This window comes from Miniopterus natalensis, chromosome 3 (genome assembly GCF_054644295.1).
Source record: "Miniopterus natalensis isolate mMinNat1 chromosome 3, mMinNat1.hap1, whole genome shotgun sequence".
In the NCBI taxonomy this organism is placed as follows: domain Eukaryota; kingdom Metazoa; phylum Chordata; class Mammalia; order Chiroptera; family Miniopteridae; genus Miniopterus; species Miniopterus natalensis.
The window spans coordinates 96,648,759-96,671,432 of record NC_142083.1 but is presented as its reverse complement, the minus strand read 5'-3'; the positions used below and the strand labels follow the sequence as shown (position 1 = coordinate 96,671,432).

General features: G+C 46.6%; 1 protein-coding gene across 1 annotated transcript in view; it reads left to right on the top strand.

Moving 5' to 3' along the window:
* Positions 1–22,674, top strand: part of LOC107535524 (acyl-coenzyme A synthetase ACSM1, mitochondrial-like) — a 43,369-nt gene that overhangs the window by 6,923 nt on the left and 13,772 nt on the right. Inside the window, exons 3-9 of the mRNA XM_087815152.1 lie at positions 1,351–1,558; positions 6,899–7,039; positions 8,970–9,129; positions 10,211–10,290; positions 14,146–14,269; positions 16,475–16,555; positions 17,201–17,302. Coding sequence (XP_087671278.1) covers positions 1,351–1,558; positions 6,899–7,039; positions 8,970–9,129; positions 10,211–10,290; positions 14,146–14,269; positions 16,475–16,555; positions 17,201–17,302 — 896 coding nt within the window. The remainder of the gene's footprint in view (positions 1–1,350; positions 1,559–6,898; positions 7,040–8,969; positions 9,130–10,210; positions 10,291–14,145; positions 14,270–16,474; positions 16,556–17,200; positions 17,303–22,674) is intronic.

The window sequence follows — 22,674 nt, the reverse complement described above, 5'->3', positions numbered from 1 at the left end:
CTTCTGCAGAGATTTCCCATTTAATTGCCTATCTATCATCTATCTATATCTATCTGTCTATCTATCTGTCTATCTATCTATCTATCTATCTATCTATCTATCATCTACCTGTCTATCGATCATCTCTCTATCATCTCTCTTTTATCTATCTTTTACCTATCATCTATCTACCATCTATCTATCATCTATCTGTCATCTATCTATCTATCTATCTATCTATCTATCTATCTATCTATCTATCTATCTATCATCTATCTAATTTAGAATCAGTATGGGACTCGTGGATTTCTGTTGAATCACTTCAGTTGAATCACATGTTCACACATCAGTCTGTTCATCTTTTGCTTATATTCTCTCTCTCTCTCGCGCGCGCGCGCTCTCATTAAATAGTTGGTTAATTCATCAAGGTCACATGGAATCAAGGTTAACAGCAACAGCAGAGGTATCATAAAGAAGCCATGTCACCTGTGGAGCTAAGATGGCCCATGACAAAGCCGAGCTGAGCCCTTGGGGACAAGCACACTTAAGAGGGTAGACGCAAAGGAAGGGACTCCCAAGAGGTCAGAGCACACACTGGGCTTGAGGGCGGGAGCAGCCCAGGTGACAATGGCCATTTCGAGACAGAGCTTAGAGGAGTGGGAGAGAAAGGTGGAGAGTGGGCGCGTCCTCAGTGTCAGGTGGGCAGTGTGGCGCTTTCCTGGAGACAGGGCACGGGTGTTCGTGAAGAGAGGAAACGGGACAGGGGAAAGTGGGTGCTCTGTGGAGCGTGAACAGCTAATGACATGGACGACTCAGGGCAAGGCACCTGGCGGGGAGATTAGAATCCACTAGGCACGCGAAGACCTGAGCTCACTGTTGGCCACAGAGGACGGAAGGGGAGGCCGGAGAATTCAAGGGACAGCGTGGGTAGATTTGGGTGTGAGGCCTGAGGGAAGGGGGGTGCACAATGCCAGGGGCCTGGCACAGAGGGAGTGGGAGGAGGAAGGGGGCCGGGCCGCAGCTCTTCCCGATGTCAGAGACCGTCCCCCTGGCCTCTCTGTTCCCAGGTCCCATGCAAACTTGTGCGAACTGGGGCCCACCTGTCTGCAGGCCGCATCCACCCAGAGTAGAACAGTTTAGGGCAAGGGTTTCAATTGTAACCTGCAGGGGACTCACTTGGAGGTGTCGTTAAGATGCAGGTTCTGATTCAGTAGGTTTTGGGGGGGCGGGATTCCTAGCCCCGGTGCTGCTGCTGCTGCTGCTGGTCTTTGCAGAGCAAGAGGTTGGGGGGTTTCTATGCACATAAGCCAGGCCTGGAGCCCATGGCTGTGAGAGAGAAAATGAAGCAATTAGGTTCTTTCTTGTCCCCAGGGATCATCTTCATGCCAGGGACGACCCAGATGAAAGCCAATGACATTCTCTACCGACTAAAGGAGTCTAACGCCAAGAGCATCATCACCACAGATGCCCTTGTCCCGGAGGTGGACTCTGTGGCTTCTAAGTGTCCCGCTCTGAAAACCAAGCTCCTGGTGTCTGACCACAGCCGTAAAGGGTGGCAGGACTTCCGATCTCTGGTCAAGTGAGTTTCCGGTCCAATAAATGTGCCCCTGAGGAATGGTGGGAGGCCATCGGTGCCCAAGCACTGGTAGACAAGCAGCGAGTGGTATGAAGCTCACCAGGTCTGACTCCGGAAAACTCTTCCCAGCTATGTCCCTGGCCTGCTGCGTGACCCTGGGCTAGTTCCTTCCCCTCTCTTAGCTAAGGTTGCTTTGTCTGTAATATAAGGACATTGCACTTTTATGTTTCTCTCACTACAACTTTGAAAAAAGATGTATAATGTCAGATGATTACTGTGTTTCAACCGTCTTGTAGGTGAGGAATCTAAAATATTATTCACATAAATATAAATATCCCCAAAAATGTATATACACACTTTGAATAATCATAGGGGCAGTGTTTACTACAATACATTTCATTTGCAAAATTGAGCACTCGGCTGTTAAAGCATGTGTACATCTTTTGGGAACCCTGTATGTGAATAAGTTGAAGGAGAGATTGAAAATGGATGTTTAAGGTGAAACTTGACACAGCAAGAAAAATTGAGGCTGTGGCTGCCAGGGAGTTTTGGGAGCCGACACCTTCCAGGGGCTGGGTCCCGTAAGGGACACTTTGCAGGAAAAGTTAGGGAAATGTTGGGAGGTAAGAAAGACCCTTTCCACCTCCAAAACTCTAATTCTGTAAGCTTTCAGCATTGTTTACACTGTTGACATAAGAAACTTCCAAACCTGTAGAGAAATTTTGTAAGAGTTTGAGTCAAACTGACAACATACGCTGGGGAGCAGGATCCGAAATGCTCCAGAGAGTGGCAGTTGTGCAGCTTCTTTTGTGCGTTTGAAATTAAGGAGGGACTAAGAAAGATTACAGGAAGGGGGAGAAGGCCAGGCGGGGATCAGACTGCAGGGTAGTGAAGATTCGGTGCTCCCTTGAGGGTAATGCCCCTTCAGGGAGTATTACTTTACCTGCTTCAAGGGGGTGTTAACCCAGGTGCACTGGAACAATGGGCAGGGCTGTTGCAAACCTTTCACTGAGCAAGCGACAGGCCGGGGCCTGACTGCGCACCACGACCTGCCCAGGCAGGGATTTTGGATCAGATCACCCGTGAGGTTAGTTCCATAGAACCCCTTTCTCCATCCACAACACAAGCCAGGCTGTGTTTATATTTTCCTTTCTTTTATTTTATTTTATTGAGGCAACATTGGTTTAAAACATTTTATTAGTTTTATAGGGTTTGTTTTTTTGAAGTAACCCTCTGTTTCTAAAGTAAAAAGTTACTTCAGCCCTAGCTGGTTTGGTCAGTGGTTAGAGCATCAGCCCACGGACTGAAGGGTTCTGGGTTTGACTCTGGCCAAGGGCACACACCTCGGTTGCAGGCTCCATCCCTGGCCCAGGCGGGGGCACATGTCGGAGGCAACCAGTTGATGTGCCTCTCACATCCATGTTTCTCTCCCTCTCTCTCCTTTACACTCTCTCTGAAAACCAATGGAAAAAATATCCTCGGGTGAGTATTAAAAAAAAAGTTCCTTCAACCGCAAAAGGCAAACACTACAGCCAAGCCACATCTTATGCTATAGATTCTAAGGTGAGAGACTTAGTGGTCTCCCTCCAGGGAGCAGACCCTCTCCTTCTCTTTCTCTCAAGGCATTACCTTTGCCCTCCTCTCTTCTAAGCTCCAAGGGCCCTTCTTCAGCCTCTAACATGTTTCCTGAGCCCATGCAGCCCAGCTGGCTCACTTCTACTACCTCTGTAACTTTCTAAATAAACTCTCTTATAATTTGAAAAACCAAATAAATGAACTCAGAAAGTTAAAAATAAACTTAACTAAATAATGCTGTTTAAAAATCCTTTCAATTGCCCAGAGTCAGGATGGTACCATTTCTCAGCAAGAGCCAGTGTTCCCTCCAGCATTTGGGTGATTCACAGTTTTTTTTAATACTACGGGAAATTTGTACATCCAATCATCGCAGGCCCAGGAGACTGAGTCTAGAAGCTTCCAAGAATCAAGGCCAATGTACACATATATTTCTTTCACTCTCCCTCTCCCTCCATTTCTCTTCCCCACCCCTTATAACCAAAGACATGGAGTTAAATTTCTGTAAACTTAGTTTGTGTGAAAAACAAGCTTAGCATTGTGATTAAGAGCACGCTCCATCGATCAGGCTGGGTTTGAACGCTGGCTCTGCCACGCTGGCTGTATGTCTTCAGGGAAGCTACCTGACCTCTCTGAGCCTCAGTTTCCTCATCCACAAAGGAAGTGTGACAAAGTGGGCATACTCACCTCTTAGGATTGCTCTGAAGATTGAGTTCTTTTTTTTTTTTTTTATTTTTTTTATTGTTGAAAGCACTACAGGTATCCCATTTTTCCCCCCCAATTGACCCCCTCCACCTCACTCCCACCCCCTCCCCAGGCCTTCACCCAGTCATTGTCCATGTCCATGGATTATGCATATATGCATATAACTTCGTTGGTCAATCTCCTCCCACCCTCCACCCCGCTTCCCTCTTCCCTCTGAAATATGATCGTCTGTTGCATGCATCAATATCTCTGGATCCATTTAGTTTGTCAGATTCTTTTGTTCATTAGCTTCTTCTTTAAAAAGACCCTTCAGCATTTCACGTAATGCTGGTCTGATGGTGATGAACTCCTTTAGCTTTTCCTTGACTGAGAAACTCTTTATTTGACCTTCAATTCTAAATGATAGCTTTGCTGGGTAGAGCAATCTTGGATGTAGTTCCATGTTTTTCATCACTTTCAATATTTCTTGCCATTCCCTTCTGGCCTGCAAGGTTTCTGTTGAGAAATCAGCTGACAGTTGTATGGGTGCTGCCTTGTAGGTAACTAACTGCTTTTCTCTTGCTGCTTTTAAGATTCTCTCTTTGTCTTTCACCTTTGGCATTTTAATTATGATGTGTCTTGCTGTGGGCCTCTTTGGGTTCCGGTTGTTTGGGACTCTCTGTGCTTCCTGGACTGGTAAGTCTATTTCATTCCCCAGGTAGGGGAAGTTTTCTGTAATTATTTTTTCAAATAGATTTTCAATTTCTTACTCTCTTTTTTGTCCTTCTGGCACCTCAATAATATGGATGTTGGGCGGCTTGAAGTTTTCCCAGATACTCCTTAAACTATCTTCATATTTCTGGATTGTTTTTTCTTTTTTCTCTTCTGGTTGGGTGTTTTTTGTTTCCTCATGTTCCAAATTGCTGATTTTATTCTTAGTGTCCTCTACTCTACTGTTGATTCCCTGTAAATTATTTTTTATTTCAGTTCATGTAGCCTTTATTTCTAATAGGTATTTTATTAGGTCATCGATGGTCTCACTTGTTTTTGTAATAGTCTCAGTAATATCCTTGAGCATCCTTATAACCAAAATTCTGAACTCTGTATCTGTTAGCTTGCTTGGTTCTATTTCATTTAGTTCCTTTTCTGGAGAATTTTTCTGTTCTTTCCTCTGTGACATGTTTCTTTGCCTCCTCATTTTGGCTGCTTCCAGGTGTTTGTTTCTATGTGTTAGGTAGAGCTGCTATGTCTCCTGGAATTTGTAGAGTGGCTTTGTGTAGTAGGTGTCCTGTAGGATCCAGTGACTGACTCAGCCTCCCCATTCACCTGAGCTGGGCCTTCCAGGTGCTCCCCTGTGTGGGCTGTGTGCACTGTCCTGTTGTAGTTGAACCTTAATTGCTATTGGCCTCACTGGGAGGAATTGACCCCCAGGCCAATCGGCTGTGAGGAGCAGCTGCAGCTATAGCCAACGAGCTGCTGTGCTGGAGACACCCCTATGGAGCAGGATTTACTTCAGTGGAGCTTTGGTGTTCACCAGGTGTGCCCCTTGGGTGTGTCGCTCATGGATGTGGTGGGGTTGTAATCCAGTGTGGCCAAGTCTGACCACCAGGTGCACTGTCTCTGGGGCCTCCTGGGAGGTGCAAAGTCAGCCTCTGCCAGTGCCTTGCCCAGGGCCACCCAGCATGAGCTACACAGCAAACCGTAGTTGGCTGCTGCTTGTGCTGGGCTTGGCGGTGCCCAGGAGAGGCCCAGCTATAAGCCAATGCAGCTGCCGCTAGTGCCGGGCCTGGGGCCACTTATCAAGCCCTATGGGGCACCTGCTGCTTGTTTGAGAGATTTTAGGAAAGTCCTAAGCATGAGGCTCCAGAGGCCACTTGCACAGAAAAGCCCCTGGAAATGGCCCGGATGAGCTGCAGGTGGGAGGGGCGGGGCCTCCGGGAATCACGGGGCGGGGCCAACGGTGTGAGTCAGGTGCTGGCGACTCAAATATGCGCCTGCCTGCGGGCTGTGTGCGGGGAGGACTCGCCACAGGGGCCATGGCCTCCGCCAGCCCTTCTGCCTGGGAGGAAGCCGCCCTCCGCCTCTCGCCCGGATCTCAGGCAGGTTAGTGCCCCCCGAGTGTCCCGGGTCCTTTCAGGCTGCTGCCCGGCGCTGGGCTCCGAGGGAGCGTCCGAGTGAGTCCGCGCCGGGCCCTTTAGAGGAGCTGCTGGGGCTCCCGCGGCCTCCGCGACCCTCGGTGACAGTCCCCGCTGGTTTCACAGCCTGGAGTTGTGGGGACGTCTCTTCCCGGCCCTGGAGCCCTGGGCTGGGGGCCTGCTGTGGGGCTGGGACCCCTCCCTCCTCCGGGAAACCTCTGCCCGGGGATTCCCTCCCGGGTTTAACCCGGGGCACCGGGGGTGGGCCCGCGGCCACTTCTCCGCGATTCAGCCCCGATCCGCCCGCGTCTCCGCCCCTCCCCCCGGTCTCGGTGCTTCTTCAGCTCCCTGGTTGTGGGGCTTCTGTGCAGCCAGATCTCTGGAGCTCTGAGTGCTGGTGGTTCCGTATTTTAGTTGTAATTTTGATGTGGTTGCGGGAGGCGGCGGGGGCAGCTGTTACCTGCGCCGCCATCTTGTTTCTCCATCGAGTGAGTTCTTATTGATAAATCATTCAGACCATTTTCTGAAACAGTAAGTTCTAGTTCAATATTTGTTAACATAAAAATTAATCAGCTGTGTTTTCCCCATGTTTTAAATGAAGGGATGTCAGTCGTCTTCTCCAAGGCCCCCATAAACTCCGTTTGATGCGCCAGAGAACCAGTGTTGCAAAACGCCAGTTTTCTGCCCTGGCCTGTAGCTCAGTTGCCTAGAGTAGTGTGGTTCCCATACGCCCAGGTTGTGGGGACAGGGCACATACAAGAATCAACCAATGATGCATAAGTTAGTGGAACAAGAAATCGATGTTTCTCTCTCTCTCTCCCCCTTCCTCTCTCCCTAAACTCAATACAAACAAGCAAACCAATTTTCTGACCTCGAGCCTCATGATGTTTCCTTTGCTTACCCTGAGCCAGGAGACTTGACTTCTCTCCCTTTCTACTGAATGCCTTTCTAGATCAGCATCCCCAGACCACACCTGTATTAAGTCGAAGACCATGGACCCAATGGCCATCTTCTTTACCAGTGGGACCACCGGCTGCCCCAAGATGGCAAAACACAGCCATGGACTCTCCCTACGCTCCTCCTTCCCTTCATGGTAGGAAAGAGGGCACCAACTTAGAGGCTGGGTCACCATCTGGGGCTAGGGGTGTGTGCGTTGGGAAAGGTGCTCCAAGTACAACCGAGTCCGTCCTGCTTCTCCCTTCTGCTCTCGTCGGCTCAGACCACCCAGGGGCTGAAAGGCAAAAGCCTGGACTCCTAAGCATTTGTGGACAGAAGCCTCCCAATGACAAAGGGGGTCCTGCCTGAGCGCCTTCACAGCTGTGGAGGAAACACGGGTGGAGGCAGCAGGCATTGTACAAGCTGCACAATGACAAGCCTTGTGTCCTTGTCACTGGTTCCAGGGTTTGGTGGGAGGAAGACAGAATGTTCTAGCTATGTGACCAGAGGTGACAAGTCCTCTTCTCTCTGTCATTATCAGCCAATCAAACTTGGAGTTTCACAATCAAGAACTGTTAGGGGAAGTAAATACCTGGAGCCAAGCCACTGCCTTTAACCTAAAATGAATAATTGTAGAGGCTGAAGCCATAGCCTTGGGCTAATCATTTAATCAAATTTAAACCAAGCATCTTCTCCCTCCCACTCCCTCCTCCCCAACTAGCAATATTTAGACCAGACCAAGTTCTATATATTTTCCACCTTATTACCAGACCAGGGGGCAGGAGGGTGTCTTGTGGACACTGGATACCTGTGCTAACAATAATCTTGATCAGCAAAACCCTGGAGGAATCAGGGTGGAAGGAAGGGGAGGGCTTTCTGTGTAGTCAGAAGAAAACAAGCAAAGGCACAAACATATGAAAAGTAGCATCCATAGAACTACAGAGATTGAGAAGAGCTGCTGCTCAGGGTGTCAGGGAGTGAAAGGCAGAGGAGCTGGGAAAGTGAGTGGGGCCCAGATCTCCTGGGGTTGGGTGGACTGTGGGGTAGGGATTGGAGCTTATTGGGAAAACCATGAGAGGTATTGAAAGGTTGTTAGCAATGGAGAGACCTGATCAGATTTGTGTTTTGAAAAGATCACTGTGGCTGCAGGATGAAGAATGGGTTGGGGGAAAAAGTTTTAAAAAGACTAGCTAGAGGGTCTTAGGATAATTTAGGTGCCAGATGGTGGTCAGGCTTGGACAAGGTGCTGGGGCATGAAGGAAGTTAACAAGTTTGAGGTTTTAGGAGACAGAATGGGCAGTGAGTGCTGGCTGGATGGGAGACAGGAGGGCATGGAAGGCAAGGTAGACTCCCAGGTTTGGACAGAATGACACTCACAGAGAACACTGGAGAATTCTTAGTCCAGGAAGACAGGAGAGATTAGGGTGCTTGGGGCTTGAGGTGCCTGAGAGACATCCCAGAATGATGTTGAGTGGGGAGTTGGGTCTGAAGCTCAAAACAGAGGCCCCTAGCTAGTCATGTCTTGTGGGAGTGCCACAGCCCCAAGACAGAGGGGATGAGGGGGTGGCTGGCTCTCCAGGTCCCTCTGCTCATAGAAAAGCTCCTCAGAGCAGGAGCCTGCTCATGGGGGAGTTGAGTTTCCTCAAGGAGTTACACACACAGAAGCCCCTCAGGAGCAGTCAGAGGAGGGAGGAAAACACTCCAGACATTTTCTTCTCTCCACCCACCAGCTATTTCTGTTAGGTTTTGAGGCTGTTCTCAGAAAGGCCCGGCCCTTATTATTCCAGGGGCTGCCAGCATTGCCCAAGGCTATACCAGGCACAGGCTTGAATGCAGAAAGAGAGCAACAGGCTTCATCCCAGTATCCCCAGCCTTAAGCCTCATTATGGTTGAACCAGAAGTGGCATGTGACCAGGAAATATTTGACCTACCTTTGGGACCTGGGGTGGGAGTGAGTCTGGAGCCCCACTGAAACCACAGCAACTGAGAGTGAGAAAGGCAGGTCGCTACCTGAGGACCAGATTCCCCAGCCCTTGATCCCATCTTCCCGTGGTTACAAAGCTGAGGCCACTGTATTTTGGAGTTAGCAGGAAATTACTGCAGCTGAAGACGAGTGATGTCCTCTGGTGCCTGTCAGATCCAGGCTGGATTATGAATGCCGTGGGGGCCCTGTTTGAACCATGGACAGCAGGGTCTACAGTCTTCATCCATTACCTGCCCCAGTTTGATCCTAAGATCATTGTACAGGTAAGAAGACTAACCTTTTAGTATCAACAAACTCTTAGAAGAAACTCCTGTTTCAAGCTCAAAAGCTGGACCTTGCTGAGAAATTGTTTATATGGCAAAGAGGCCCATTAGTATAATATAACTCAGGTTCTGGGTTCCTCAAAATGTGAGGTGCTGAATCAGTCACTGTATCAGAATCACCAGGAATATACATTTTGAGAAATTAAAGCAACCAGAACAAGCTCAGGTCTCAGGGCTCCTCCAGGGCCAGGTAGCTGGTGTTTGGGGGCGGGGGGAGAGACGGGGTGTATGAATTTAATGAAATGTTTAAAAACAGAGCCCTTGGAATGTGATGGTTCTAGTTTCTTTTCACACACTTACCAATTATTAGTGGTCTACTTACCTGTCTGAGCCTCAGTCTCCTTAACTGTAAGATGGGAGTTTTAATAGTTACTACCTCATACAATTGTTGGGAATATTGAGACGATACAGGCAAAGTGTGTAAAGTGCTTAGCCCTGAGGCCTGCACCTAAAAACTACTAGTAGAATAGGAACAGGAACAGGAACAGATGTGGTGATTGGGGTCCTGGGGTGGGGGGAGGGGAGAGAGAGAGGGTTTTGTTCTTGTGGGGTTTTAACTAGTAGCTTTTTCAGTAATTGCTAGCAGTTGCATACGTAATGGTAACAGCTGAAGTTGCCTGCATAAACCCCTTCAAATTACTTCCCTGCACCTGAAATGCCATTTGTGTGTCCACTTGCCACACCCTTGCTTTCTTGCTGCAGACCTGCCTTCCACCTCTCGAAGTCCAAGCCCCATGCCTCCTCACTGTGGGTCCAGGTCGTCTCCAGGCCCTTCTGTTGGAGCCCCTCTCTACTCATCTCTAATCCATTGCACCTTTTCTTCTGTATTATCAGTCTCTCACTTTTCATCAACTCTACTCCTTCAGTCCAAAAACACATTCACATTCCATATACGTATATGGGAAGAATTAACAAATGAATAAATGGGCTCTCCTAGAGGGACGATCAGAATTAAAATGCTAAGTGGTCGATATTTTTAATTTAATAATAAAAATAAAACTTTTCTCTCCTCACTTTGTAGACACTCTCCAAATACCCCATCACCCAATACATTACTGCACCCTCCGTGTATCGAATGATTCTGCATCAGAATTTCACCAGGTATGGAGAGTAGTTGGTTGTAATAACAATCTTTGGATTTTAAGGAGTCTGATTCACTGGGGTGGTGTTGTTGGTGAGAAAGAGGCTCTTCCACAGAATTGCGAGGACAGAATTCCAAGGAATCACACACGGGAATTTGTGATGTGGCCATGTGGTTTATTTGTTATGTAATATCAAAAATGTTCTCCTCCTGGCTTCCCAATGTCCCATCTCTTTCCATCCTGCCACAGAAAAAGTCCAATCTCCTCTTCAACAAGGCCAATGCAAAGGCCAATGCCCAGAGTTTCTGCTTCATAATCCTTTGGGCCTGTGTAGTCTTGGGTGGGCACCAGGAGGCCACTAGACCTGCATGGTTGTGTGCTCCGGGCGGGAAAGAACAGGAACAAATGTGGTGAGTGGGGTCCCGGGCGGGGGGGGGGGGGGGGGAGTGAGAGAGAGTGTTTTGTTCTTGTGGGGGTTTAACTAGTAGCTTTTTCAAAACAACCAATTAACTTCCAAAGATTTCAGGGGCTACCCCCTAAGCCAACCATCTTTTTCCCAGGTGAGACTGATAGGCCTTTATGGTCCAGCACCCCCACCCTGTGCCATTTTGACTTTATTGTGCATGTCCTGATCTCCCCCTGCTCCACCTTCCAACACATGCAATCAGCAACCGGGGGTGGCTGGACGGAGGGGTGTTGATCCCCTTGGAAGGACCAGGCTGCAATTTCTTGGGGTGTGAAGCTGTAGTAGCTTCCTGGTGAAGCAAACAGGCCTCTGCTCCCCAGCTGACCGTGCTCAACAATGTCTGACTCCCCTTGCTCTCTTTCTTTCAATAACTAGCCATCGACAGTAGCAGTCTCACTGTTTTAATTCTGGTTCTTTGAGGATAGTGTGTGCATGTGTGTCTGTGTGAACGTAGGTAGTGATAATTATCAGCCAGTCTAATTCGTTTATTAAGCAAGGCTCAGAGATCCAAATGGAACACTCAGTGACCCTTGCATCATTGTGGGGTTTTTCCTTTTTTAAACATTTTTATTGTGAAATAACAAACATACAGAAAAACACGAAAGACATAAATTTGCAGATTAAGAAATTGTTGAAACTTAAACACCTATGTAACCACTCGTTCAAGTCACAAAAAGAGGACATAGCCAGCCCCCAAGTGACCCACTCATACCTCTCCATCTCCCCAAAAGGAACCCACTATCTTGACTTTTATGGTGTTCATTTCTCTTTTTTTCTCATTTCTTTATGTTCTCTTGTCGTTTACATCCTAAGGAAATATCCTGAAACAAATCATTCTATTTTACTTGTTTTGAGCCTTGTAATAACATTTTATTCTGTAATATCTGGCTTCTCTTTCAATGTTATATTTCTAAGATGTGTCCATGTTGCATTACATTGCTGTAGCTAATTTTTATTGCTGTATAATATCCTATTTTATGAGAAATCCACATTTTTTATCAGTTCTGTTAGGTTTGGCTGGTGACGCAGGCTATGAAAGAATTCACAACTAAAAGAAGAGATGCAGAGAGGAAGTTTATTTTACTTTCCAAGGGAGGAAGGGCCAGTGTATTGCTAGCCAATATGGGTCAGGGAACAAACGGTGGCCTTCTCTTTTAAGCAGTGGCTGTTGCTAAGCAACAAAGAAGGAAGGGGGTTGTCTTGAAGTTGATCAGATTCCACGGAGGTTGTCTTGAAAAGTTACAGTTTGTTTACTTTCCAGGAGACAGTCCAGCAGGTGTCCCAGGGAGGGGTCTTGTCAGTATGTTTCCCAGGCCTCTAAACATGCTCAGAGCAGAAGTTACAAAGAGCTAAAAGGTGGCCTGTTTGAGGGGCAGAGAGGGAACTTCCTACTAACTATATACTCCTTGCTTCCAATTACCCCTGAGTCGTGAAAAGAGCAGGAGGAGGGGGTGCAAGAGTGGAGCCTTGACAGTAGCTGATCTTGTCCCACAGTTTGAACAAAGGGGCCAACAACCTTGGGATTTAATCACCAGGTGTTTCTCATAAATTGTGGAAGGCCACAGCAGACAAAAAGAGAGGCCTGTTTCCTGTCCTTATAAGTTCTACCATTAGTGGACATTTGGGTAATTTTCATTTTAGGGCAATTGATGACTAATACTGCATTGAATTCCTGTGCATTTGCCCTGGTTCATGTAACCACTCATTTATGCAGGGTTTTCTAGGAGACAATTGCTATGTGACAGTGACACTGCATCCTCCCACCAGTTTCTCCAAAGTATCAAATCAACTTATGCTCCCACTGGCAGGGTAGGAAGAATTTCCATTGTTCCACATCTTTGGCAATATTTGTTGTTGTCATAGTTTTTCACTTTTGCCAGTCTGATGGATGCATGGTTTTATTTTGCTATAGTTTTATTTTTGCGTTTCCCTGTGTTTGTAGATTGATTTTTATCTAAACTGAAATCTTGTCTTTGAATCAAATGGGCATTTATGTATATTTTAGAGACTCTAAATGGACATGGCTGCTTCAAAAGTCAGAGCTAACAAGTTTTAGACACAGAGTTAAAATATCAAGGAGTTCAGCAACTACCCTTACGAAGCTAACTCTGAACTACAACTTGATTTTATTCATGAGGCCTCCAACTGGCTGGACTCTGTCTCTATCTGTATTTCAAAGCTCCTACTGCAGCCACTTTCTGCAACATTCCTCAGATGATGAACTTTGTTCAATTCCAGTAAAAGTCCCACCAGGGCATAACTAATGACTCCACTGGAGACTGCTCATTTTACCTGCTTCGGAGAAAGCTCCAGGTGAATGAGGAAGACACTTTTAACGAAACCGTCCCCCCTGTCCACTCCTGACTCTGTGTGTACCAGGAGAGGGTGACAGGGAACACAGGGAAGGTGAGCCAGATGTCTGTCACCTCCGTCATCCCCAAGAGCTGACCTGCTGAGCCCACTGGTAGTCAGCCCTCAGTCACTTCTCCCCATTTCCTTCAGGGATTCCATCATGATTGTGTGATTTTTTGGGGTATTATTTATGGAAATTTTCATGGGAAAAGTGGAGGAGAGGATCTGCAGCACACGACATGCTTAGTACATGATATACCTACTACGCAATCACAGCAGACTTCTGTTCTCTCCAAAATCCCTTCTCTCAGGACTGTTACCTGTGACCCCGCCCTCTTTTCCAACACCCATCCCAATCTTCCTTGTGTCCTGAGCAATTAATTCCCAGCCGCTAACTTGCATTCCCCACTCAGAAGCACAAAGGCCCTTCAGGGCACATAACGCCTCTCCCCAGAAGATAGGAAGCACAGTCCGACTACCATCTCTGTGTGTCCTTGGAGTCCTGGCCTTCGCCCCTTTGTGGTTTCCAAAAGCATCTCTCGCCCTGGCCGGTTGAGCTCAGTGGTTAGAGTGTTGGCCCACAGACTGAGGAGTCTCGGGTTTGATTCTGGTCAAAGGCACATGCCTCTTTTGCAGGCTGGGCCCCTGTCGCTGTGCATGTGGGAGGCAACCAGTCGATGTGTCTCTCCCACATTGATGTTTTTCTCTCTCTGTCTCTCCCGATCCCTTCCACTCTCTCTAAACAATCAGTGGAAAAATATCCTCGAGTGAGGGTTCACACGTGCACACACACATACACACACACACAAGAATGCTTCCCTTACACAAGGTCTCAACGTCCACATTTAATTTGATCCCTAACTGACCCATGAGCCTCATCACACACACACCTGTGGAAGAGCTAATAGGGACTGACGGGGAGTGAGTGACATCCACCCGGAAGGCAGGCATGAAAGTGAGGAAGCAGAAGGGTGAATGAGCTCCTGACTCCTGGGCCTGGGTCGGAGCATCCAGGGCCTGCTCTGACTGTCTGTTTATACCTCGTCTCCCCCTAAGCCTCAGGTTCCCCACCCTGGAGCACTGTGCCACCGGTGGGGAGGCCCTGCTTCCCGAGGAGCAAGAGAAGTGGAAACAGCAGACGGGCCTTACGCTCCACCAGCTCTACGGACAGTCAGAAATGGTAGGTGGACGGGCCCCTCTGGGCCAGCCAGGATGTGCTCAGCCACCGAGCCCAGCAGGTGACCTGAATCATGCCAGGACTGTGTACAAAGGACCTACTGTGTGCACAGCCAGCAGACGGGATGATTCAGAGTTCTAGGCTAATTTGCTCCAAATCAGTTTGCAGAAAGACAGTTCACACACAGCTCATCGACTTGTCAGGACACCAGTGTGCTGAAAACTATTGGACAAAAACTTAGGAAAGGGTGTAAGAACATGGAGCTACATCCCTGTGATCAGGGAGCTGGAGGAACTATGGAAATGGAGACCCTCTCCTGCAACACAGAGGCCCCACCAGCAAGTCCTGCCCCTGTCACCATCCTGCCTAGAGCAGTAGCCAGAGGCTGGACAGCAGCTGGCCCCAAAAGTTCATTTCTGGGTGTTTATGAGGGTGGCACACAGGTTTGATTGTAGGGCCTGAGCAGGAGTAGAGGAGGGAGCAGAGACATCACGCACGCGCGCGCGCGCGCACACACACACACACACACACACACAGAGTGATGCAAAGGGTGTCTCTGAGTAGGCAGGGGGCAGGGCATGAGAGCAGGTGCCTGCCTGGAACCTCAGGGACTTCATCAGTGGTCCTATGAGGAGCCGCCTCTCTTCCAGCACATTCTCAGTCCACCACTGATAGTGACAGAGCCACTTCCCCAGCCTCCCATCATCCTGTCAGAGCTGACTGCCACCTCAGAACCTGTAAATGGCTGTTTTAGTGCTAATTTACATATTTGTCTGACTTTCCCCCCCACCAAAAAAATTCTTATTTTAATCAGTTAAGTGGTCTGCTTCCAGGCCTGAGAAATGTTAAGATTCTAGGCCTGTTCTTGCATGGCTCCCAGTTCATTTTTGGACAAAGACAACCACACACTACACCCATAACCCTGTCCCTTTGCACTGACTCTTTGAAACAACAGGACTCTCCTTTTCCCTGCGTGACACTTTGATCTCAAAGACCTTCAAACCTGCTCCCTCACCTGTGGATGTCCCTGTGTGCCTGATGTGTGAACAACAGCCTGGCAGAGGACGACCATCCTCTCCTAGGAGCTCAGGCCTCAGTTGTCTCAGCATTGCCAGTGACAGGCTTCAAGACTGTAGGCATACCATAGAACCTTCCAGAAGCTCAACTTCCCTGTCTCCAAAATGGGAAGCAGAATCTTGTGTATGGTGAGGAGGAGAATGAAAGGACAGGTGTAAAGCTGCGGTGTGGGGCCCAGCCCTGCAGGTGTCCACAGTGCCGACACTGCTGTCCCCACTGGATGTCGGGAGGTGGTGTGCCAGATGTCAGGTCTCCGGAGCCGAATGGGGCTGTCTCTACGCCCAGGTGCTTGTTATCTACTGAGGAAAACAGACACGCAAAAATCAGTATAATGCCCTGTCAGTGACAATAGAAATGTGGGGAAAATACGACAGAAGGAGAATCTCCCAGCTGACTTCTCATGGGGCCTGGGTGACGCTGGCTGACCAAGTAGCCAGTTGAAGTCACTTGGTGTGTGAGGGCACCGTGCAGCTTCCAGCACTCGCAGGCTCTCTGAGAAGGGAGCGCTGGGTCATGCCCCTTTGACAGAGGAGATCCAGGGGCATTAATTTGTCAAGAGTCACACCGTGGTCTGTCGGACTGTAAAGCGCTTAGCATTAGAAAGAAGGCATTTCAGGGAACCGTGAAGGGGGCATAGGTTCATCAGGAGGCCAAATGCTGACGGGGCAGTGGGAGCAGAAGGGACAGCCTCAGTGATTTCAACACAGCCCCGAGAAGCGGCTGAGGCGGGATTCCTATCACTGTTTAACAATCCCGAGTAAGTGTTTGTCAAATGGACTCATGACCTTCCCCTGCCAAATGGGCACATGCCAGGCATGCACTGGGAACTCCACCACCCACAACACATGCCCTCAGCCCAGAGCTCAGCCCTTTGCTCCTTTCTTGGCCTCCCGCACCGGACCCTGTAGCCCCGGCAGCCAGCACTGGCCCAGCACCGTCAGGCGCAGTGAATGTCTGCTGAAGAGCTGGGTCAATGCCTTGAGCCTACAGTTCAGGCCTTCGAGCTCCCCCACAGGCTCCGTGAGCAGCGTCAAATGACACCTGGGAGCAGGGATGCTGTGTATGATTCTTGCTGCTTTGCGATCAGCCTGGGCCCTTTGACAACTGGCATTCTCTTTCTTCTGTGCACAGGGAGTTACTTGCGGCACTGCCCGGGGAATGCAGGTCAAGCCCAACTCGATGGGGAAAACCGTCCCACCCTTCGACGCCCAGGTTTGGTCCTAAGGGCATGGTCATGGAGCACTGAGGGCTCAGCTGGGATTGGACCTTTGTGTGACACCAGGCTGCAGAAGCAGCCATGCCCCCTGCCCAAGCTGTCCTTCCTCCTCTCCTCCTATTTTCCCTCTGATTTCCTGGGGTTTCAGTATTGTGGGCATGAATGCAGCTCCCAGTGCCAGCCAGAGGCCTCGCACACAGCAGGTGGCACACAGTAGCTGTGAGGAGCACTGGCAGCTCTGTCCACCAGCTGGTGCTCTTAATTTTCCTGACCCCTTTTTTCTAGCTGGAAGACACATTTGCGATGTCCATATACCAAGACACATTTGGCATGTGTCCCCCCCCATGTCAAATAAATGGCAGGTATAAGATCAGCCCCATGTCTTTTGGGCCCCAAAGCCTAAATGAGAAATCCAGGGATTACAGAAAATTGTGATAGGCTGTAGGGAAACTCACTGCAACTCTTGACGTGACAGAGTGACTTGCTGATTTCAAAGCCTTGATGGGCTTATTCTATTTTCTGACAGGGACCCTCCCCAGTGGTTCCCCACTGGTGTCACATGAATAAACCAAGCGGTGTTTGGGCGGGGCAGGAGTGTTGGGGAGCCCTATAGGGTGGGACTCACAGACGTTTTTCTCCAGATCATCGATGACAAGGGCAACATCCTGCCGCCCAACACTGAAGGCAACCTTGCCATCAGGATCAAGCCCAGCAAGCCCATTGGCCTGTTCATGTGCTATGAGGTAGGGCACCCTGTCTGCCCCTCCCTGGCCCCAGAGTCCCTGCGGTGATAAGGAGTGGACCCAACTCTGCATCCTGAGACTTCTTCACTTCTCCCTTTATTTGCTCCAGTTCAATGAAGCCTGTTCTAATTCATCACAAAGCTCACAGTGTGTCCCACAGCCTGTGCTATCCTAACCCATGTGGCACTGACAAGACAGAAGGAACCCTGGCTTCAGAGTCATAGGACTTGCAGGCCAATGACTTCCTGTAGCTAAGAATACAGGCTTTGCTGGGTTCAAATCCTACCATCCAACTTACCAACAGGAGTTCCCCTATCCCCACTTCATAGAGAAAAAAACTGCAGACTGGAAGAGTTATATGTCTTCCCCATGTCAAATAAATGGCAGGTCTAAGATTCAAACCCACGTCTTTTGGGCCCCAAAGCTAAATGAGAAATCCAGGGATTACGGAAACCTATGATAGGCTGGAAGGAAACCTACTGAAACTCTTGACCAGACAAACCCTACCCCTCCCAGGGTAGTAGAGGCCACTAGGAGGAAATTCTCAGCTCCCAAGATTGGCCATAGAAGAGTGGGCAAACCTGAAGTTGACCTCATGCCCATTTCCTTTCTCTAAAAGAACAGCCACCTGAGGCTCTCTCCCTGTCACTGTCCTCATCACTCTGGCCTCCAGGGGGCGCTGCTCCTCATGTGATACTATCGTCCTAAAGCAAACAGGCAGCCTTAGGTTCTCTGGAGCACAAGTTGAAGCTTGGATACAAGAGAAAACAAACACAGACTAACATGTATACAGATCAGTGGTTCTCAGCCCTGCCTGCACATTAGAGTCATCTGGGGAGCTTCTTCTAAAAAACATTAATGATTGGATTCAACCACAGAGATTTTGGTTAAATTGAACTGGGGTGGTCCAGAACAATGACATTTGTTTTTACTGGACGTGACTTTTATTTTGTACCGATGTCCTGACATATGCCCACCCATGCTCTCCCATTTCACATGCTCTCATTCCATGTTGTCTCTCCTCCACTGAGATTTGCTTGCCTTTCTCCCCCTTTCTTTTCTTTTTTATGAAGATAAAATACATACAACATAACATTTACCATTTTCACAACCTGAGGGCATAGAGCTCTGTGGCATTGAGTTAATTCACAATATTATGCAACCATCACAACTATGTATGTGCAGAAAATGTTCACCATCCCAAACAAAAACTCTGTTCTCATTAAACACTAACTCCCCATTCCCCATCTCCCCAACTTTTTTGTAACCTTTCATATACTTTTTGTCTGTAAGAATTCACCTATTTTAGGTACCTTAATTAAGTGGAATCATACATTTGCTCTTTGGTATCTGGCTTATTTCACTTAGCAGAACATTTTCAAGGTTCATCCATGCTGTAGCACGTAACAAAATGTCCTTCCTATTAAGGCTGAATCATAGTCCATTGTATGTATGTACTATTTTTTGTTTATCCATTGGCCTCTTGATGGACATTTGAATGGTTTCCACCTTTTGGCTCTTGTGAGTCATGCTGCTATGAACATTGGTGTGCAAGTATGTGTTCAAGTTTCTGCTTCCTCTTCTTTGGGATATATACCCAGAAATGGCATTGCTGGGTCATATGGTAATTCTATGTTTCAGTTTTTGAGGAACTGCCAAAATGTTTTCTACAGTGACTGAACCATTTTCCATTCCCACCAATAATGCACAAAGGTTCCGATTTCTCCACATCCTTCCCAGCACTTGTTATTTTCTCAGATTTTTGTTTGTTTGTTTGTTTGTTAATTTTTTTTTTTTAACCCTCACCTGAGGATATTTTTTCCATTGCTTTTCGGGGGGGTGGGGAGAAACATCGATGTGTGAGACAGACACATTGACTGGTGGCCTCCTGCATATGCCACGACTGGATCCAGGGATCAAGCCTGCAACCGAGGTATGTGTCCTTGGAGGGAACCAAACCCAGGACACTCCAGTCCACAGGCCACGCTCTAACCACTGAGCCAAACCAGTTAGGACTGTTTGTTTGTTTTTGATAACAGACATCTAATGCTTTTGAGATGGTATCTCATTGTGGATCTGCATTTTCGTAATCCCTAGTGATGTTGAGCACCTTTGCATGTGGTTCTTGGCCATTTGTATATCTTCTCTGCAGAACTGTTTATTCAGTACCTCTGCTCATTTTTAAAAAATACATAGTAGACATTCAGTAAATTTTGATATTTTCCTTTCAATGATTTGAATTTAATTGGTGAAGTCTTTTCAGTTTTTTTAATTGATGTATAATTGACATATAACATTATGTTCATTTCAAGTGTACAACAAATAATCTTTTTTGCTTTTCAATATATATTTTTTAAATAATTTTTTATTTTTCATTTACAGTTGACATGCAATATTATATTAGTATCAGGTGTATAAGCAGTGATTAGACAAAGACATTTATAAAGCTTCCTAAGTAATCATCCCAATAAATCTAGTACCCATCTGACATCATACATAGTTAACAATGTTATTGACTATATTCCCTATGTTGTACTTTACATCCCCGAGACTATTCTGTAACTACCAATTTGTACTTCTTAATCTCTTCACCATTTTCACCCATTTACCCAGCCTCACTCCCATCTGGCAACCACCAAAATGTTCTCTGTATCTGTGAGTCTGTTTCTGTTCCGTTTGTTCATTTATTTTGTTTTTTAGATTTCACATAGAAGTGAAATCATGTAATATTTGTCTTTCTTTGCCTGACTTATTTCACTCAGTGGAATAGCCTCTAGGTCTACCAGTGTTGTTGTAGATGTCAAGATTCCATTCTTTTTTTGACTGTCATAGTCCATTGTATATATGCACCACTTCTTTATCGATTCATCGCTTTATAAAAATTTATTATTTAAGCCCTGTATTAAGAGGTGCTTGCAGTTTGTTGACTTTTTTGAAAAAAATCAAATTGTAAACTGTTATTACCAATTAAAAATGAGGTACTTAAAAAAATCTCAACTTGATCAGATATGAAACAATTTAAAAACATTTAAAGGTGTATTGAGAAAAACAAGGCTTTTTATTTTATATATTTAATTTTTTAAAATATATCTTTATTGATTTCAGAGAGAGGAAAGGAGAGGGAGAGAGAGAGATAGAAACATCAATGATGAGAAAGCCATTGATCGAGCCCGCAACCCAGGCATGTGCCCTGACCGGGAATCAAACCCCAATCGCCTGGATCCGAGGTCAACGCTCAACTGCTGAGCCACGCCCGGCTGGGCAACAGGCCTTTTTAAAAAAAAAAACAGAAAAACTTTTGTCATTACCAAAAAGAGACGTCTTTAGGTAAAAATATTAAAAACCTCATGTTGCACAGGTGATGCAGATAGTTTAGTTATCTGGTCAAAAAAAGCAACCACTTAAGGTCTTCAGCTCCAACATTTTGTTCATTTCTTATTGCTGGAATTACATATTCATTTCTTCTTTTTTAATTTTTCATTTATCTTTATTGTTGAAAGTATTACAAATGTCCCCCTTTTCCCCATTGATCCCCTCCACCCTGCCCACAGCCAGGACTTTACCACACTATTGTCTGTGTCCATGGGTTATGCATTTATGCATATAAGTTCTTAGGTTAATCTCCTCCCACCCACCCACCCTTGCCTTCCCTCTGAGATCCATCAGTCTGTTCCAGCTTCTATGTCTCTGGATCTATTTTGCTCATCAGTTTATTTTGTTCATTACATTCCACATATGAGTAAGATCATGGGATACTTGTCTTTCTCTGACTGGCTTATTTCACTTAGCATAATACTCTCCAGGTGCCACCATGCTGACTCAAAGGGTAAGGAGTTCTTCTTTTTTATAGCTGCATAGTATTCCATGGTGTAAAAGTCCAAGAAGATGCTTCATATGATTTCAATCTTCTGGAACTTGTAGAGACTTGTTTTATGTCCTAACATGTGGTCTATCTTTGAGAGTGTCCCATGCACACTTGAGGAGAACGTATATTCTGCAGCTTTGGGGTGGAATGTTCTGTAAATGTCAATTAAGTCCATCTCATCTAGTGTGTCATTTAGAGTCACTGTCCCTTTGTTGATTTTTTGTCTGGAAGATCTATCCAGGGAAGTCAGTGGGGTGTTAAAGTCCCCTACTATGTCTGTATTGCTGTCAATCTTTCTCTTAAGGTCCTCCAGAAGTTTTTTTTTCAGCCTGTGTGAGTCTTTTGTTTTGAGGTGCGTCTCTGGTAGACAGCATATATTTGATTGCTGTTTTCTTATCCATTCAGCTCCACTATGCCATTTGATTGGAGCATTTAATCCATTTATATTTAAGGTTATTTTGATAGGTACTCATCTATTGCCATTTTATTTCTTTACGCCTATGTTTCTCTCTATATATTTCAACTTATTACAGCAGCCCCTTTAACATTTCTCACAATGCTGGTTTGGTGGTGATAAATTCCTTTAGCCTTTTGTTGTCTGAGAAGCTCTTTATTTCACCATCTATTTTGAATGATAGCCTTGATGGATAGAGTAGTCTTGGTTTCAGATCCTTGTTTTGCATTACCTTGAATACTTCATGCCATTCCCTTCTGGCCTGTAGAGTTTCTGATGAGAAGTCAGCTCATAGCTTTATGGGAGCTACTTTTTAGGTAACAGCTTGCTTTTCTCTTGCTGCTTTTGCAAAGATTCTCTTGCAAAGATTCTCTCTTTGTCTTAAATTATTGGTATTTTAATTATGATGTGTCTGGGCGTGGGCCTCTTTGGGTTCTTCTTGTTTGGGACTCCCTGTGCCTCCTGAACTTGTGTGACTTTTTGTTTCACCAGGTTAGGGAACTTTTCTGCTATTATTTCTTCAAACAGATTCTCTAACCCTTCTTCCTTTCGACCTCTTCTGGCACCCCTATGATGTGAATATTGTTACATTTCCTGTTGTCCCACAGCTCCCTTAAACTGTCCTCCTGTTTTTTATTGGTTTTTCTTTTTGGTTCTCTGATTGAGTGATGTTTTTCTACCCTGTCTTCTAATTTGCTAATCCAGTCCTCAGCTTCCCTTCCCCTACTCTGCTGTTTATTCCTTCCAATGTATTTTTTTATTTCTACTGTGTCATTCCTGATTTTCTTTATAGTTTCCATATCTTTCCTCATGCTGTTAGAATCCTTATGATCAGTACTCCGAACTCTATCTTATAGATTACTTATCTCCATTTCATTAATCTCTTCTTCTGGAGAATTCTTTTGTTCTTTCATTTGGGGCTTGTTATTTTGTCTCCCCATTTTGGCTGCCTGTTTGGGTTTGTTTCTATGTATTAGGTAGATCTGATAGGACTGTGAGTCTTTTGGATGGTCTTTGGTGCACGTCAATGTCGGACGCTGTTTGTGATTGGCT